The sequence below is a fragment of the Dromiciops gliroides genome, chromosome 1, assembly GCF_019393635.1.
Source record: "Dromiciops gliroides isolate mDroGli1 chromosome 1, mDroGli1.pri, whole genome shotgun sequence".
Classification (NCBI taxonomy): Eukaryota; Metazoa; Chordata; class Mammalia; order Microbiotheria; family Microbiotheriidae; genus Dromiciops; species Dromiciops gliroides.
Genome location: NC_057861.1, coordinates 612508803 through 612526324, shown reverse-complemented (window position 1 = coordinate 612526324; position 17522 = coordinate 612508803). Strand labels below are relative to the sequence as shown.

The following is a 17522-nucleotide window of genomic DNA, read 5'->3' as shown; positions in this document are numbered from 1 at the left end:
CCCTGAAAAATAATGTTCAATTTTTCTGGGTAGTTGATTCTTGGTTGCGATACCAGCTCCCCTGCTCTCTGGAATGTTGAAGCTGCCAGGTCCTGTGTAATCCTGATGGTGGCTCCATGATATTTGAAATTTTTTTTTCTGGCTACTTGTAGTATTTTCTGCTTCACCTGATAATTCTGGAATTTGGCTACAATATTCCTTGGAGTTTTCATCTGGGATCTTTTTCAGGAGGTGATCTTTGGATTCTTTCAATGATTATTTCATCCTCTGGTTCTAGAATATCAGGGCAGTTCTCCTTGATAATTTCCTGGAATATGGTTTCTAGACTCTTTTTTTTTATTATTATTATTATGGCTTTCAGGTAGTCCAATAATTCTTAAATTCTCTCCTGGATCTATTTTCCAGGTCAGTTGTCCTTCCAATGAGGTATTTCACATTTTCTTCTATTTTTTCATTCTTTTGAACATTTTTGACTGATTCCTGGTGTCTCATAGAATCATTAGCTTCCACCTGCCAGGTTCTAATTTTTAAGGTATTATTTTCTTCAGTAAGATTTTGTAGCTCCTTTTCCATTTGGTCAATTCTACTTTTTAAGGAGTTGTCTTCAGTGGATTTTTTATTTTTATTTGGCCAATTGTATTTTTCAAGGAATTGTTTTCTTCAGTCAATCTTTTTGCTTCCTTTTCCAAGCTGTTGACTCTTTTTTCTACAATTTTTTTTTGGCATAACTCTCATTTTTATCATTTCTTTTTTTATTTTTTTCTTCTACCTCTCTGATTTAAAATTTTTTTTTTGAGCTCTTCAATGAATGCTTTTTTTTGAGACCAATTCATCTTCCCCTTTGAGGCTTCACATATAGGCCTTTTGACAGTGTTGTCCTCATTTGAGTTTGTATTTTGGTCTTCCCTGTCATCATAGAAGCTTTCTATGGTAAGGGTTTTTTCTGTTTCTTATTCATATTTTTATCAATTTTTTTACTTAAAATTGAACTCTGCTCCTGGGGCACAGGTGTCACTGTTTTAATTTTCTTGTGCTGGGGGTCAGGGGTCTGATTACTCTCTGTTTTGGGATGGCTTACCCTAGTTGCACCTGTCCTGTGGGTGGTTCTCTAGTTGGCAGTTTGCCCTCATAGCCAGGGCTGGAGGGGGTGGTTCACAACTGGCCTGCTGCACCACCAGCCTGCTGAGCCAGGGCTGAGGGACCTCAGCTGCTGATCTGTGCTGTGGCCAAGAGCTGCTCCCTGACTTGCCCAGATACCTTCCCTGCTGTGCTGCACTACCCTTTTACCCAAGTGAAACAGACCTTTCCTGAAGCCTTTCTAAATGATCTCAAGGTAGAGGATTGTTTCTCTTTGTATTTTTGTAGGTTCTCTAGCTCCAGAATCTACTTAGAAGCTTGATTTAATGTTTCTGAGGGAAACTCAGGAGAGCTCAGGCAACTTCCTGGCTTCTCTCCGTCATCTTGGCTCTGTACCTTTTGCCAACTTTCTAAATTGTCTGGAGCTGGGAAATTATTTTTCCCTACCCTTTTGTTGCTTCTTTTGTTCTAGATTTCTTGGGAGCCATATTTTCAAGTTTTTCAGAGGAGAATTTGGGAGATCTAAGGTAAATTCCTACCTTTACTCCATCATCTCGGCTCTGCCTCTATTTGTAGATTTAAAAAAATAGATTAGATTTTATTTAATTTGGAAGATGTAACATACTTATTTGTAGACTAATCATTGGTTTTAAATATATATGTATACACAAACTTTTTTTTTCCTTTTTTAGTGTGTCCCCTTTTGGCCTGAAACAACTTCTAATAAACTGCTGATTCTAGTTGAAAACAGTGAAGATCCTCCAAAGAAGATACATTTTAACAAACAAGAAAATTGCATTTTACTGAATCTAGGCAATGAAGTAAGTGATTCTTTTAAAAAGTTATTAGAGAAATTACCATGTATACTTTTCCTTTGGCTTAAAAAATAATAGTATAATGTACGTTAATTTTAAAACTGTGTTTATTCCTCCCTCTTCAAAAATGAAACAGATTGACAGCTCTTGCCAGTATTCTTTCTTTCTTTCTTTCTTTCTTTCTTTCTTCCTTCCTTCCTTCCTTCCTTCCTTCCTTCCTTCCTTCCTTCCTTCCTTCCTTCCTTCCTTCCTTCCTTCCTTCCTTCCTTCCTTCCTTCCTTCCTTCCTTCCTTCCTTCCTTCCTTCCTTCCTTCCTTCCTTCCTTCCTTTCTCTCTCTCTCTCTCTCTCTCTCTCTTTCTTTCTTTCCTTTCTTTTTCTTGGTGAGGCAATTGGGGTTAAGTGACTTGCCCAGGGTCACACAGCTAGTGAGTGTTAAGTGTCTGAGGTCGGATTTGAACTCAGGTCCTCCTTACTCCAGGGCCGGTGCTCTGTCCACTGCACCACCTAGCTGCCCCTCTTGCCAGTATTTCTTAGACTACTTTGAAAAAAAAAACTAACTTCACCATCTTTTTTTAAAAATTGCATTTAAGTAGCAAATGTATGGATAGAAATTGGACATTTTAAATGTGACATCTAATTTACTATAATGTAATTATCATGACTATGTATGTGTATATACATAATAGATATATGTATATATGTGTATATATGAAAAAAGAATTTTATTTTCAATTTAAGCCACTGTTTTAATGCTACAATTATTTTGAAGAAAATTCTCATTCTAGAAAGAAATTTAAATGAGGTTTGTCACAGAATCTCTGAGTTATATACCAAAGACTTAAAAAGGAATGCTTAATAAGTTGATAGAATATCTAGCTTGCTTCAGATAGTAGTATATTATGGAAAATGTTAGATTAATTTTTGAGGCATCTAAACACCCTACCCTCTTTTCTTCTCCCTGTAATACTTTTAAAATTGATACAGTTTACCCCAAAGCTGTGTGGACAAAATTCTGTAAAGTATAAATCAATTAGTAATTAACTCTTCAGTGCCTATTTTGTGCTAGTCTTTGGAGATACAAAGACAGAAATTAAATTTCCTTCCCTCAAGGAACATAACATTCTAATGAGAGTGGTAACATGAGTACATACAACAAATATAAAGAAAACATAAACAAATAGAATATGGGGTAATTTGTGGAGACAGGCACTAGCAGATAGGTGAATCAGGAATGGGCCACATTTAAGGAGGCTGCATTTGAGTTGAGCTTTGAAGGAAATTAGAGATTCTAAGACAATCCTTCTATGGAAGGAGTGTATTCTAGGGATGAGAATGGCAGCAATGGGGCGAAGAATACACAGGTTTCTTTATACTGATGCCATAATGAAGATAGAGGGGAGAGAGAGAGAGAGAGAGTGTGTGTGTGTGTGTGTGTGTGTGTGTGTGTGTGTGTGTGTCTATAGATATAGATAGATATATAGCCTAAGTCTCTCAAACATTAAACAATTAAGACCATTCCGTATAACAATTGGAAAGTGGCTTTATTTGAGTTTGAGGAGTTTTTAAATGTGAAAAGACCTGATTAGTTTCTTATGTCCATTTCTATTCCTACATTTGGAGTCTGGAAGAGAGTGTGGCTGATGACTTTGTGCAACTCTGCTTCACTTAAATCCAATTCATTCACAAGCCAAGACTTGACCCACAATGTCCTTGGTCCTCTTTGAAAATGAAGTACTGATGGTGATAGACTTGGCTCTTTTTAGCAATGCAGCGATCCAAAACAGTTTCAAAGAACTTCATGATAGAATATTTTCTCAACATCCAGAAGAAAGAACTGTGGGTTATGAATACAGATTGAACCATACAGTTTCTACTTTCGGGCTGTTTTTTTTTTTTATATTATTCCTTCTTTCTTGAGGTTTTTCCCTTGTGGTCTGATTCTTCTTTCACAATATGCCTAATGCAGAAATATGCTTAATATGATTGCACATATATTACCTAAAATAAAAAAGAAAATGAAGCACTCATAACAGTTCTGTATCCTCCACCTCCTACCTTCAAATATGAGCTTCTGATTAGTGAGTATTTACCATATGTAACTTTTACTCTTTTATTCTTTTTTTTTTTTTTTTTTGGTGAGGCAATTGGGGTTAAGTGACTTGCCCAGGGTCACACAGCTAGGAAGTGTTAAGTGTCTGAGGCCAGATTTGAACTCAGGTCCTCCTGAATCCAAGGCCAGTGCTCTATCCACAGTGCCATCTAGCTGCCCCGTAACTTTTATTCTGACAACCAACTGCCCAGCCACCCTTATGCCTTGCAGCTTCATAAAGCCTTTCCACTATGCCTTAATTCCTATTGTAGCCATGAGAACAGTACTTACCTGAACTGTGCTTTGAGGGAATCTTGGAGTTCTAATGTAGAGGTAAAGGAGAGAAGAGGGTATTATACCCATTGAGGTTTACCTTGCAAAGGTACAGAGGCTGAGGAATATCATTTTTGGGGAACAGTTAATAATCTAGTTTAACTAGAATAGAGGAGTATAATATGAAATAATAGAATATTACCTAAATACCCCACATCTTTTTTGGACAGCCTCCTTCCTAAGCCATACATCTTACTTGGAAAGTTATTTTTTATCCATCCAAATATAAAACATTTATCCCTATTCAGTTTTACCTCATTAAATTTGACCCTATGTACTAGTATATCAATATATTTCTTTTTTTTTAACCATAAAAGTATTTTATTATTTTCCAGTTACATGTAAAGATAGTTTTCTACATTTGTTTTCATAAGATTTTTAGTTCCAAATTTTTCTTCCTCCCTCCCTCTCCTCCCTCCTCCCCATGACAAAAAGCAATCTCTGTGTTACCTTTCTTTCTTCTGCAAATTGGATGTTTTGCTGTTCCTGCCTTTTTTCAAAGTCATTGTGTTCATTGTTAAACATTATAGAACAAAGCACAGAACCCTGTGGCAATCCCTAATTTGACATCAGACCTTTGATGGCTACCCTTGGGATCCAGTCATTCAACCAGTTCTGAATTTATCTATCACCTACTATTGTATAGCAAGCATCTCTCCATCTTTTCCACAGGACTTTAGTGAGAAACTGCCAGATGCTTTAAAATTTAGCTAAACTATTTCTACAAAATATTCCTGATATACCAGCCTTCTAACTTTGCCAATAAAGGAAAGAAGATTTGTGGTGGAATGTTGTTGCTGTTGAGTCATTTCAGTCATGTCTGACTCTCTGTGACCCCATTTGTCATATTCTTGGCAAAGGTACTGGAGTGGTTTGCCATTCCCTTCTTCAGCTCATTTTACAGTTGAGGAACTTGGGCAAATAGAGTTGAGTGACTTGCCTAGGGTCACACAGCTAGTAAGTGTCTGAAGCTGGATTTGAACTTAGGACTTCTTGACTCTAAGGCTGTCCATTGTGCCACCTAGCTGCCCTCACTGGTGTAATACAGAATAAGTATAATTTCTCTTTGATGTGATAGTCCTTAGAAGTGTTTGAAATTGACAGTCATGTCTCCTTCTATCCAACATGCTAAAATAGCTTCAGTTTCTTTAGGTTGTGTGTGTGTGCGTGTGTGTGTGTGTAAACCTTTTTGTGTCTAACTGGTCCCTGAGGTTCCCTGATGCTATCATAACTAATTCTTTTTTTCCCCCTGACACTTCAGCATACCAATGTGTTTTGATATTAAAATGCCTTGTATGCCAACATAGTCCTTATAAATGATATTGTTAAATGTAACAAAATTATTTTAGTTTTTTTTAGCAATCATATTACATTATTAGTTTGTATCGAGTTTATAGTCAGTCAAAACCTTTAGAACTTTTACAGGTTATCTATGTTTAAGCTAGTACTTCCCACTGCTGTAATTTACTTATTTCAACTTAAATTTAATATGGAACATTTATCCTCATTATATTTTACTTTATTAGTAGTTTCAGGGGGCAGCTAGGTGGCGCAGTAGATAAAGCACTAGCCTTGGATTCAGGAGGACCTGAGTTCAAATCCAGCTTCAGACACTTGACACTTACTAGCTGTGTGACCCTGGGCAATTCACTTAGCCCTCATTGCCCTGAAAAGAAAAAAGAAAGAAAAGAAAAGAAAGAAAGTAGTTTCAGCTTGTTAATATAATCAGCACTGAAATAGTTCTTCTCATCTTTTCTTTTCTCTGTGGCTCCTCAAAGATTACTGGTAGTGTTCTATAATCACATTTTCCAGTTCTTTGAGTATCTTAAGGTATAAATTTGTTTGGCCCTAGAGACATGAACAGATTTACAGTCACTGGATGTTCTTTTTCTAATTTCTCTCCTACTTTTGTTTAAAGTTATCTCTACTAATGATACTAATTTTTTCCTAGCTAGTTGATCATTTCCCTCACTTCAGAAAAGATGAAAGCAAAGTAGAAATTGAGAAATTGGTCACTACCATTTACATTTTCTTTTCTAAGCAACAGAAATCTCCTCTTTGTTTTGCTCCTAAAATGGCTCAAACACCCATTTTTGTTGTCCTGAGGTCTGCTGTTTTATTTTTTCCCATCTCAACCCCTTGCAATCTGACTTGTAACCTCATCACTTAGTTGAAATTTCTCTCTCCAAAGTTACCAGTGATCTATTTATTGCTAAATATAATGACCTTTTTTTCTTAATACTCAGCCCACAAACTTTGTGCTGCATTTTACCACCTCTTTCTAGATACTTTCTCTTCTTTGGATTTTCATGACACCTGTTCTGTTTTTGTTATTTTCCACATACAGTCATTCCTCAGCATTTGTGCATTTAACTTTTGTGACTTCAAGCATTCATGTGATTTTATTAATAACTTTATATTCACTTTTGTGTTGGCAACAGTGTACATTCATTACTATGCACAAAGAGAAGGGAAAAAAGTTACTATACAAGTTTATGGAGAAGCTAGTATCCTCCTATCACTGGTCTTTTTCTGTTGAAGTCATCACCATCTTTCAACTTACCTAAATTACCAACTTTGATATTATTCTTGACTCTGTACTATCCCTTACCCCATATACCCAGTCACTTAATGCTAAGAGTATTTAAATCTGCTTCCAAAAGCTCTTTCACATTTACCCTTATCTCTGTTCACACTACTGCCAACCTAGTTTAGGTCCTCATCCTCTCTTGTGTGCACTATTAGAAGAGCTACCTAATTGGTCTTCTTGTCTCTAGGCTTCCTCTTCATAAATCAGTCCTCCACAAAGCTTTCAAAGTGATTTTCCTCAAGCATTGCTCTGACCATGTCACCTCCATGCTCAATAAATTCCTCTAGTTCTTTATTGGTTCTAGAAGCAAATATTACTTCCTTTGTTTCACTCTTAAAGCCTTTCATAACCTGGCTCCATACTGTTTTTCCAGGCTTATTACACATCACTTTGTTTTTCAAAAGAAGAGCTTACTTGGTCCAAGTAAGTTGACCTTCTTATACTTCCTAACATGTAGCACTCTTAGTTCTGATCTCTTTGTCTTTCCACTGACAATCCATTATGCCTAGAATATTCTGCTTCAGTTTTGCCCCTTAGAATCGTTAGTCCTTTAAATTATCTCAGCTTAAGCACCACTTCCTACATAAGGCCATTCCTGATTTCCTCCAGCTTCTAGTTCTCCTCCCCTATCCTCAGCAAAATTAAATTGTACTTACTCAGTTATACATTTTGTATATATTGTCCTTTCTGACAGAATATAAACTCCTTGAGAACAGAAGCTATTTCATCTTTGTCTCTATGTCCCTATCACTTATCCCTGTGTTTGATGAATGCTAATACATGCTTATTGATGAATTAAAAATGGGGGAGGGGCAGTGATATTTTGTATCATTCACTTACCAGTAAACAGTCTCTACCTAATACCTTCTCATTATACTTATACTGATTTTGTCCGACAGAACACTTAAGTTTAAAATTGTGTTTTACTATTTCTTTCCATTTCTATTAGACTAATCTCCTTGAGAGCAGTGAGTGGCTTTGTCTTTCTCATATGACATGGACTCAAGAACCATCACTATCAATGATGCTCCTCTAGACACTCATCATTCTTAAGCTATGCTACTCAGAGCTGACCACAATGTTTGACATGTGCTTTCTCATCCTTGGTTGACATATCATACTGCTGAGTTGAATTGAGTTTGTAGGCCACCAAAGCCCCCAAGATCTTTTTCAGACAAACTACTGTCTAACTATGACTCACTAATGTCTTAAGTCATTTAGACTTTGAATTTGGACTTATGGCCCATGTTTTTCAGTTTTATGTATGTCACATTTTAATTTTCCACCTTTTCTTGGTTTTCATAGTTAAATTTAATGATAGCATTAGCCTTTTGATGTGTGATATCCTTCTCCCTTTCTGGTAGTTTAAAGGATGTTGTTTGCTTTCAGTTGAAATGCTAAATTTAAACATTTTTTTTTCTGAAATTTTGCTACTTATTTGAACTTAGAATATTTTTGTAATAAAATTTTTGAATACTTTAAAACTAATTCTGGCAAGTATTTTCCATGAATAGTGATGACAAACTTTTTTTCTTTTGGTGAAATCCCAGAAAGTCTAATGTTGCTGTTCCTTAATCCATCTTTCAGACATGTCAGATGAATGAATAAATGACCAAAAAATGATTTATTAAGCACTTATTATGTCCTATACACTGTGCTGAGTGCTAGAAATATAAAAAAAGAGAGTGTTTTCTGCCCTCAAGTTTCATTGGGTAGTGGTTGTCACAGAAATAAATCTTGGCCTGAGGAGCCAGAGATGAATAGGGCAGTGAATTAAGGTACCCTTTCCAGATGCAGTGATGTTATTTATTGGACTGTTTTGGCCAAAGAAAAAGGAGATTAGGAGCTGCTATAAATATTTTTGTACAAATAGGTATTTTTCTCTTTTGGGGTATGTCTTTGGGATATAAACCCAGCAGTGGTATTGCTGGGTCAAAGGGTATGCACAGTTCTCTAGCCCTTTCTGCATGCTTCCAGGTTGCTCTCCAGAATGGTTGGATCTTTTCATAACTCCACCAACAGTTGATTAACGTCCCAGCTTTCCCGCATCCCTTCCAACATCCAACATTTTCCATTTTTGTTCTTTTTGCCACCCTGATAGGTTTGAGGTCATACCTCAGAGTTGTTTTAATTTGCATTTCTCTGAACAGTAGTGATCTAGAGCATTTTTTCATATGATTATAGCTAACTTTGGTTTCTTTGTCTGAAAACTTCCTGTTCCTATACTTTGATCATTTTTCAATTGGGGGCAATGAGGGTTAAGTGACTTGCCCAGGGTCACACAGCTAGTAAGTGTCAAGTGTCTGAGGCTGGATTTGAACTCAGGTCCTCCTGAATCCAAGACTGGTGCTTTATCCACTGCACCACTTAGGTGCCCCTCCATACTCTCTTAATTTGCTTATTGTATCATCCTTTATGTGTAAATCCTGTACCCATTTTGACCTTATTTTATTATGCATTATGAGATGTTGTTCTATACCTAGATCCTGCCGTACTGTTTTCCAGTTTTCCCAGCAGTTTTTGTCAAATAACGAGTTTCTGTTCCAAGAGCTTGGATCTTTGGGTTTGTCATGTACTAGATTACTATTGTCATATATAGTGTAATTTCTATCTGTTCTATTCCACCTATCCAGCTCTCTATTTCTTAGCTAATATCAGATTGTTCTGATAATTATTGCACTACTCTTGGGTTTCTATTCTCTGTTAACAATTATCTACATTGTTTCTCATTCTCTTCAAGTCATTAGGTTCTGGGTGTGGTCTCAGCTTTCATTTTGTTGCTTTGCCATTTTGACTTCAAATAAACTAACTCCTTTTTAATTCTACTCAGTTATTTTCAAGTTTACTATTATTCTATACTGATAGTAGTTCTCATTTGTTTTCTCATTTATTTCTTTAATAAATTATCAGTTCTAGCCTTGTTTCCTCCTACGATTCGTTTTAGGAGTATTATAGACTCTAGATCTGGAAGGGATCTTTAGAGGTAGGTCATGTAATCCAAACCCCTTAACTAAGAAATTGAGTCACAGAGAAATTACCCAACAACAACAAGGTAAAATGGGAGACGAAACTGAGATCTTCTAGCTTCAAAATCAGTGCTATTTCTGAGACCCCTTCTTTTAATTTCACTATTGATTTTCTTACTTATTTTAACTTTCTTTTAAATCTTTGGAATCTTTCAGTTATCTAGCTGAAGAAACCTTAAAATTCCTTGTGTTATTTATTTTAGCATGCTTTTATTTTTGATTCATAGTTACCCAAATTGGATGTTTTAGAATTTTCCTTTGGTTGTTTATTGTCTTTTATGATATACTTTCATTTTCTCTTGTGAAATTAAAAAAATAATTTTATTTTATGTCTTTCTATTCTCATTTTTTCAATGTTTTTTGAGCATCTCTCAGCAGCTCCTCTACTGTCATCATCTTGAAAGTTCTATTCAAGGTGCTATCATTGACAGTAACAATTTTTTGTTTTCATGTTTGATAGCTTGGAGGAATTATAGTACAAGTTCACATGGCTGAGCACTCTACAATTATTACATTTATGGATTATCATGATGGATCTGCTACATTCCTTTTAATAAATCACACCAAGGATGAGATGGTTGAATATAAACAAAGGTAAGTTATTCATAAATATAAGTGCTGCCTGGTTTATTACAAAAGACAAAAAAAAAAGACAGTGAACCTGTTATAATCCCTCACTTTGATAGGGTGAAAGAAACATGTTTAATGATGGATCATAAACTGTGTGAAAGGGAAGTTAGTTTGAGAGAAATCTGGAAAGATAAGTTCCTCCCAAATTCAATAGTTCACTTCAACAGATTTTCATTAAGTACCTATTTTGTGTGAGGTACTTTACTATTTGCTAGGTAGGCATGAGGAAAGAAAAGTGAAGCAGTTTATGCCCTCAAGAAGTTTACATTCTCCTTGTGGAAGGGGAAAATATGTACAAAGATAAGAAAACAACAAAGTATATGCAAAGTAGAGTGTACTAACAGCCATGGTTGAGGTTTTATAGGAAAGAACTCATGGAAGGAGGCGCTACTGTGAGGCAAGATATCTCAGCTAACTGTGTAAAGTCATGTAAATGGGAAATGGCTTAATGTATATAAGGAACAACTAATAGACCAGTTTAATGAGAATGGAGAATGTGGACAGGAGAGTAAGATAAATGAAAATTAGACAGCTAAGAAGGAGCCTGACTGTTAAAATCACTTACTGCCAGACTACATATTTTGTATTTAATCCTAGAAGTCATAGGGGGCCACTAATAATTTTTTTTCGGGTGAGACAATTGGGGCTAAGTGACTTGCCCAAGGTCACACAGCTAGTTAAGTGTCAAGTGTCTGAGGCCAAATTTGAACTCAGGTCCTCCTGAATCCAGGGCCAGTGCTCTATCCACTATACCACCTAGCTGCCCCCATAATAATTTTTAAGAAGGGGAATGACATGGTTGTGTGTGTGTGTGTGTGCGTGCAAGTGCAAGAGAGAGAGACAAGACTCAGAGTAAAAGATGATTCCAAGGTTGTGAGCCAACCTAAATGGTACCCTGAGCAAAAATGGTTTAATTTGGTGGAAGCATAGGTTCTAGAGAAAAAAATATTCTGTTTTTAATAAATTGTATTGAAAATACCTATAGGACATCTAAAAAGTGCTTATAGATGTAAAGGTAGGGATTGGTAATGTGGGGCTGGAATTCAAGGAAGATTTCGGCAAGATCTGAGATCAGGAAATAGTTTGTATGTAGATGTTGAAATCACCAAGGGAAAGGATGTAGAAATAGAAAACAATATGCAAGAGCAAGACGATGATCCAGTAAAGAGGCTGAAAGGGCATAGTCTTGCAGGTAGTAAGAAAACTAGGAATAATATTATGGAAGCTAAGGAAGGTGAAAGTTTCTAGGAAAAGAGAGGGATCACTGTCAAAAGTTGCAAGGGAGGGGTTTAAATAAAATAAACAATCTTAGAGACAGCAGTTTCAGTTGAATGATGGGATTGGAAATCAGATAACAAAAACTAAGAATAGATTGAGGGTGGATAGATTAAGAAAATGGGTTTGATGGCAGTAGATGTTGCCTTCTTAGAGTTTGGGTAGGGATTGGAGAAGAGAAGATAATTTGAGGGGATGGCAGAGTTATATGAAGGACTTTTAAGGATCTGAGAGACCTCTACCAAGTCTTCCTCCAATGCCTTATTATAATAGAGAGGGAGAGAGTTGTAAGAGTGACATGGTTTTTAGACCTTCTACAAACATTAATTTAACAGTGACTACTCTAAACTTGAGATTCTGTCCCATGACCAACATGTAAATATACTGCTGGCACAATTCAGTCATGGCAGTCTTCACATTCACTATAAACAAAACAAGAAAACATTTTATAGCTGAATGAAGAGCTGGCTCATAGGTCTCCTTGGAGAAGTAAATAAAGGAGTTGGTACAATTTTATTGTATCTTCAGAGGCAACAAGAAACATTTTTAATGAGATGTTTAATGATTTCCAAGTGCAATGCTTGCAAGTATTTACAATAATACCATCATGAAAATAATTACTGTTTATATATCAGTGTCCAAATGATTATGAAATAGAGAAACTGTACAAAGAACTTGATAAACCCCTTCAAATTAAATCAACATATACTGTGATACTCATTGACTTAAGGGCAAAGGTCAAAATAAGGATAGCAAAAATGAGCACCAGAGGTGTAAGGAATGAGAGAGGCCAAAACCAGAAGCATCAGAGACCTGACACCCATGTATTTAGTTTATTTTAGAAAAGGATTCAAAGGGGCAGCTAAGTGGAGCAGTGGATAGAGCACCGGCCCTGGAGGCAGAAGGACCTGAATTCAAAACCGGCCTCAGACACTTGATACTAGCTGCGTGACCTTGGGCAAATCACTTAACCCCAGTTGCCTCACAATGCCCGCCCCCCCCCCCCAAAAAAAAAAAAAAGAAAAAAGAAAAGGATTCAAAGGTACTAGACATGGAAAGTGCCAAGTAATGTCACAAAAAGTGAAATTGCTTTTATTTTATGAGACGAGATGACTTTTTCTTGTCTTGAATCAGGGATATGTGCAGATGATTAGTTTCTTAGGGCAGAGATCAAAGTAAGTTTGCTCTATTTAAAAGAGTTATTGATGGTGAAAATTGAATGTGGATGGAAGAAATGACATTGACACAACTGATGTAGGGTAAATCAGTTGAATAATTAAGAGTTAAAGAGCCTTAATATAATAAGTACTGCACATCATTTTCAAAGCTACTCTGCTTTCCATGGTTCCTTCTAAATTTTCTTTTATTCTCCACTGTGTCCTTTTTATATTTTTTTCCCTTCCTCCCCACGCTTTCCTTAGACACAAATATGTAAAACCATATTATACATACTTCTACTTAGCAGTTATTTTTCTGGAAGTAGCTAACATCTTCATAGGTCATTTGTAATTGATTTGAGTATTTATAATACTCAAAATGACTTAGTTGCTCAAAGTTGTTCTTAAAACAATTCTGTTGTTACTGTATACATTGTTATCTTGATTCTATTCATTTTGCTTTTATTTCATGCAAGAAAAACCCACCTTCAAATCAGTTGGCCAATTAGATTGGAATGGTACTGACCAATTAGATTTGTTTGATGTGTACTGACCCAGTTATAGTTGATTGATGTATAAAGACCCACCTCTTATTGAAAAGGGATAAAAAACATGGACAGGTAGCCATGTTGGGTCTCACTTGGAATCACATGCTCACTTTAGTGGACCACATGTACTGTCTTGGGAACACAAGAAGCTTGGTCAGTCCCTTATTGGTAGAAATTGATAAATTAATAATATGCTTACCCATTTATTTAACCATCATGCCACAACTCATTTAGCCATTCCTCATTTGATGGTCATCCCTGCAGTTTCCAGATCTTTGCCACAACAAAAAGAACTATAAATATTTTAGAACATATAAGGTCTTTTCCTTTTTCCTTAATCATCTTGGGATAGAGACCTAATAGGATATTGCTAGGTCAAAGGGTATAGACAGTTTAATAATTCCATGGCATAATTCCAAATTGCTCTCCAAAATGGTTGGATTACTTCACAGTTCCAGCAACAGTGAGTTAGTGTCCCAGTTTTTCCACATCCCCTCCAACATTTGTTGCTTTCCCTTTCAATCATTTTAGCCAATCTGATAGGTGTAAAATAGTATCTCGTGGTTGTTTTAATTTGTGTTTCTCTGATCAATAACGATTTAGAACATTTTTCACATAACTATAAATTATTTTGATTTCTTCATTGTAAAACTGCCTATTCATAGCCTTTAAACATTTGTCAATTGGGGAATCACTCATATTCTTGTAGATTTGACAAAGTTCCTCATATATTTGAAATATGAGACCTTTATCTGAGAAACTGTCTATAAAAATTTCCCCCCAGTTTTCTGCTTTCCTTCTGATCTTGGCTACATTGGTTTTATTTGTACCAAACTGTTTTAATTTAATGTAATTAAAATTATCTATTTTATGCTTCACAGTTTTCTTGATCTCTTGTTTTTTCATAAATTGCTCTCCTATCCTTAAGTCTGATAGGTAATATATTCCATGTTCTTTTGATTTCCCTTTATATCTAATTCCTGTATCCATTTTGACCTAATCTTGGTCTATGCCCAATTTCTGCCATACTGCTTTCAGCCTTCCTTATTATTATTATTATTATTATTATTATTATTTACCAAATAATGAATTCTTAACCCCAAAACTTAAGTATTTACACTCATTAAACACAAGATTACTTTATTTATTTATTTATTTATTTGCTGCCATAAACTGTATGTCTATTCTGTTCCACTGATCTACCTTTCTATTTCTTAGGCAATAGCAGATAGTTTTGATAATTACTGCCTCATATTATAGTTTAAGATCTGGTACTGTTAAACCTCTTTACATTTTTACATTAGTTCCTTAGATATTGTTGACTTTTTGTTCTTCCAAATAAATTTTGTATTATTTTTTTCTAGCTCAGTAAAATAATTTTTTTGGTAATTTAATTGGGATGGCATTGAATTAATAGATTAATTTAGGTAATATTGTCATTTTTATTATATTGGTCCTTCCCTACCCTTGTTATTAATATTTCTCTAATTATTTAAATCTGATTATATTTGTATAATACGTTTTTTATGATTTTGTTCATATAGTTCCTGGATTTGTTTTGGTAGTTATACTTCCAGGTATTTGATACTATCTATAGTTGTTTTGTTTTGTTTTGTTTTTGTTTTTGTTTTTAGTAAGGCAATTGGGGTTAAGTGACTTGCCCAGGGTCACACAGCTAGTAAGTGTTAAGTGTCTGAGGCCAGATTTGAACTCAGGTACTCCTGAATCCAGGGCCAGTGCTCTATCCACTGCGCCATCTAGCTGCCCCTAGAGTTATTTTAAATGGGGTATTCTTACTATCTCTTGTAAGATTTCGTTGGTGATGCTGATATGCGTTTACTTTATATCCTGCTACTCACTAAAATTCTTAGTTCAACTCACATTTTCATTGACTCTTTAGGATGTTCTAAATTATATCATCTTCAAACAGAGATGGTTTAATTATCTCCTTGCCTGTTCTTATTCTTTCAATTTATTTTTCTTCTCTTATTGTTATTGCTAGGATTTCTAATACAATATTGAATAATATTGTTTCAGTCCTGATCTTAATAGGAAGGCTTTTAGCTTATCCCCATTAAAAACAATGCTTGCTTCTTTTTGCGATGGCAAAGAATTGGAAATTGAGGGGATGCCCATCACTTGGGTAATGGCTGAACAATTTTTGGGAAATGAATTTAATAATGGAATACTATTGTGCAGTAAGAAATGATGAGCAAGCAGATTTCAGAAAACCCTTCAGACTTATATGAACTCATGCTGAGTGAAGTGAGCACAACCAAGAGAATGTTATACGCAATAAAAGCAACATTGTGTAATGATTAGCTGTGATAGACTTATCTCTTCTCAGTAACATAGTGATCCAAGACAGTTCCAGAATTGTCATTTTTATTATATTCCCTTGACCTACCCATGAGCAGTTAATATCTTTCCATTTGTTTAGATCTGATTTTATTTGTATGAAAAGTGTTTTGCAGTTGTGTTCATATAGTTCCTTGTTTTGTCTTGGTAGGCAGACTCCCACATACTCATTTTAAATTTTACTTTAGTTTTGTTTAATTTTATTTAATTTTATTTTTAGCAGCTTTTTATTGTTGTCAGGTTCTAGTCCTTTCAGGGGCCCAACCTCAGGCACTTCTTTATACCCCTAAGCCACAGTTAGGGTTTTCTAACCCCCAGACATGCTGTCCTTCAAAGGCTTTTGCTCCCTGTAGTCAAGTACAGAACTACACCTTAGTTTGGCAATAATTAGGAAGGAAGTTAGGGCAGCTAGGTCGTGCCATGGATAGAGCAAACTTATGCTTTCCTCTTTGCCCTGGAACCAAAACCAGGACTTCCAGTTGACTGTCAGTGCCCAGAGCCAGCAGGGACCCCACTTCTCTGCTACCTTTCTCTCACCAGGTGTGTACTTGCTCCTTCCTTCCCATAGCGGCAGTGCTGAATATTGTATGCTCAGCACAGCTAGGCTGGGGATACAGAGAGGGTCCTTCAATCTAACTCTCTTCAGCTTTCCCAGCCCTACTCAGTCCAGGAGGTAAAAGTTCCTGGGGCTGAGGTGGTCCAGCTGCTCCTAGAACTTGTTGTTTGTTGATACAGCAGAGTCTTCCTGGAGTCATTTGTACTCGAGTGGAGCCAAACCTGTACCTGGAGGTCCATTCTTTCCTGAGGTCCTTTCAAGTTATCTTAGGAGGGCAACTGATTTATGCAGATGTTTGCTCTGAGTTCACTTTAAGGTCATGTTCTGTCTTGTTTGGGGCGGGGGAGGGGACCGCAGAGAAGGGAATGTGGAGAGCCTGGTATTTTCCGACCTACTCTGCCATCTTCTCTGTTTGCAAAATGTTACAGAGAAGGATGGTAGAGACTGAGCCGTAGAAGGAAAACCCAATTTAAAGAATTCTTGGGGAAAGTCTCATCCAAGCAGAGTCATCCCAAAGGCATACTTTAGGGTAAAAATGGGAAGAGAACAAAAAAAAAATAGAAAAGGTTTTTGTTGTTGCTGTTGTTATTGTGGTGGTGGTGGTAGTGGTGCTGTCATACTATCAAACTCTTATCAACATGAAGGACAGACAACATTTTGACTCTAGCATCACAATTCAAGCTATGCTTATAGAAGAGATAATGACACTAAGAAAACACAGATGAGAAAACCAACTAAACTAGATCAAGTGTACACAATGGCAATTCATGTTCAGTGATGCATAAAGGCAATGAAAGATCAATTCTCTAGGTATCAGAAGAAGGAGACTATGCAAAAGGCATAGAAAAATAAGATAACATTCAAGAGAAGAAGAAGGTTGTCAGCAGTATAAAGTGCTACGGAGAGGGCAAGAAAGATGAGCACTGCGAAAAGGCTACTAGATTTGGCAATTAAGAGCTCATTGATTACTTAGGAGAGAATAGTTTCTTTCGAATAACGAGGGTGACAACCATATTGCAGAGGGTATGGAACACTGAGAGTAACAGAGGCATTGGATTTAGATGCCT

At 36.1% G+C, this 17522-nt stretch overlaps 1 protein-coding gene across 5 annotated transcripts in view; it reads left to right on the top strand.

Annotated features, from left to right (window-relative positions):
* VPS13A (vacuolar protein sorting 13 homolog A) overlaps positions 1-17522 on the top strand; it is a 244393-nt gene that overhangs the window by 166579 nt on the left and 60292 nt on the right. For all 5 annotated transcript variants that reach the window (XR_006352770.1, XR_006352771.1, XM_043963495.1 and 2 more), the window contains exons 51-52: positions 1770-1898; positions 10392-10525. Coding sequence is in view for 3 of the 5 variants with exons in the window: in XM_043963495.1 (XP_043819430.1) it covers positions 1770-1898; positions 10392-10525 (263 nt within the window). In the remaining 2 variants the exon portion in view is untranslated. The remainder of the gene's footprint in view (positions 1-1769; positions 1899-10391; positions 10526-17522) is intronic.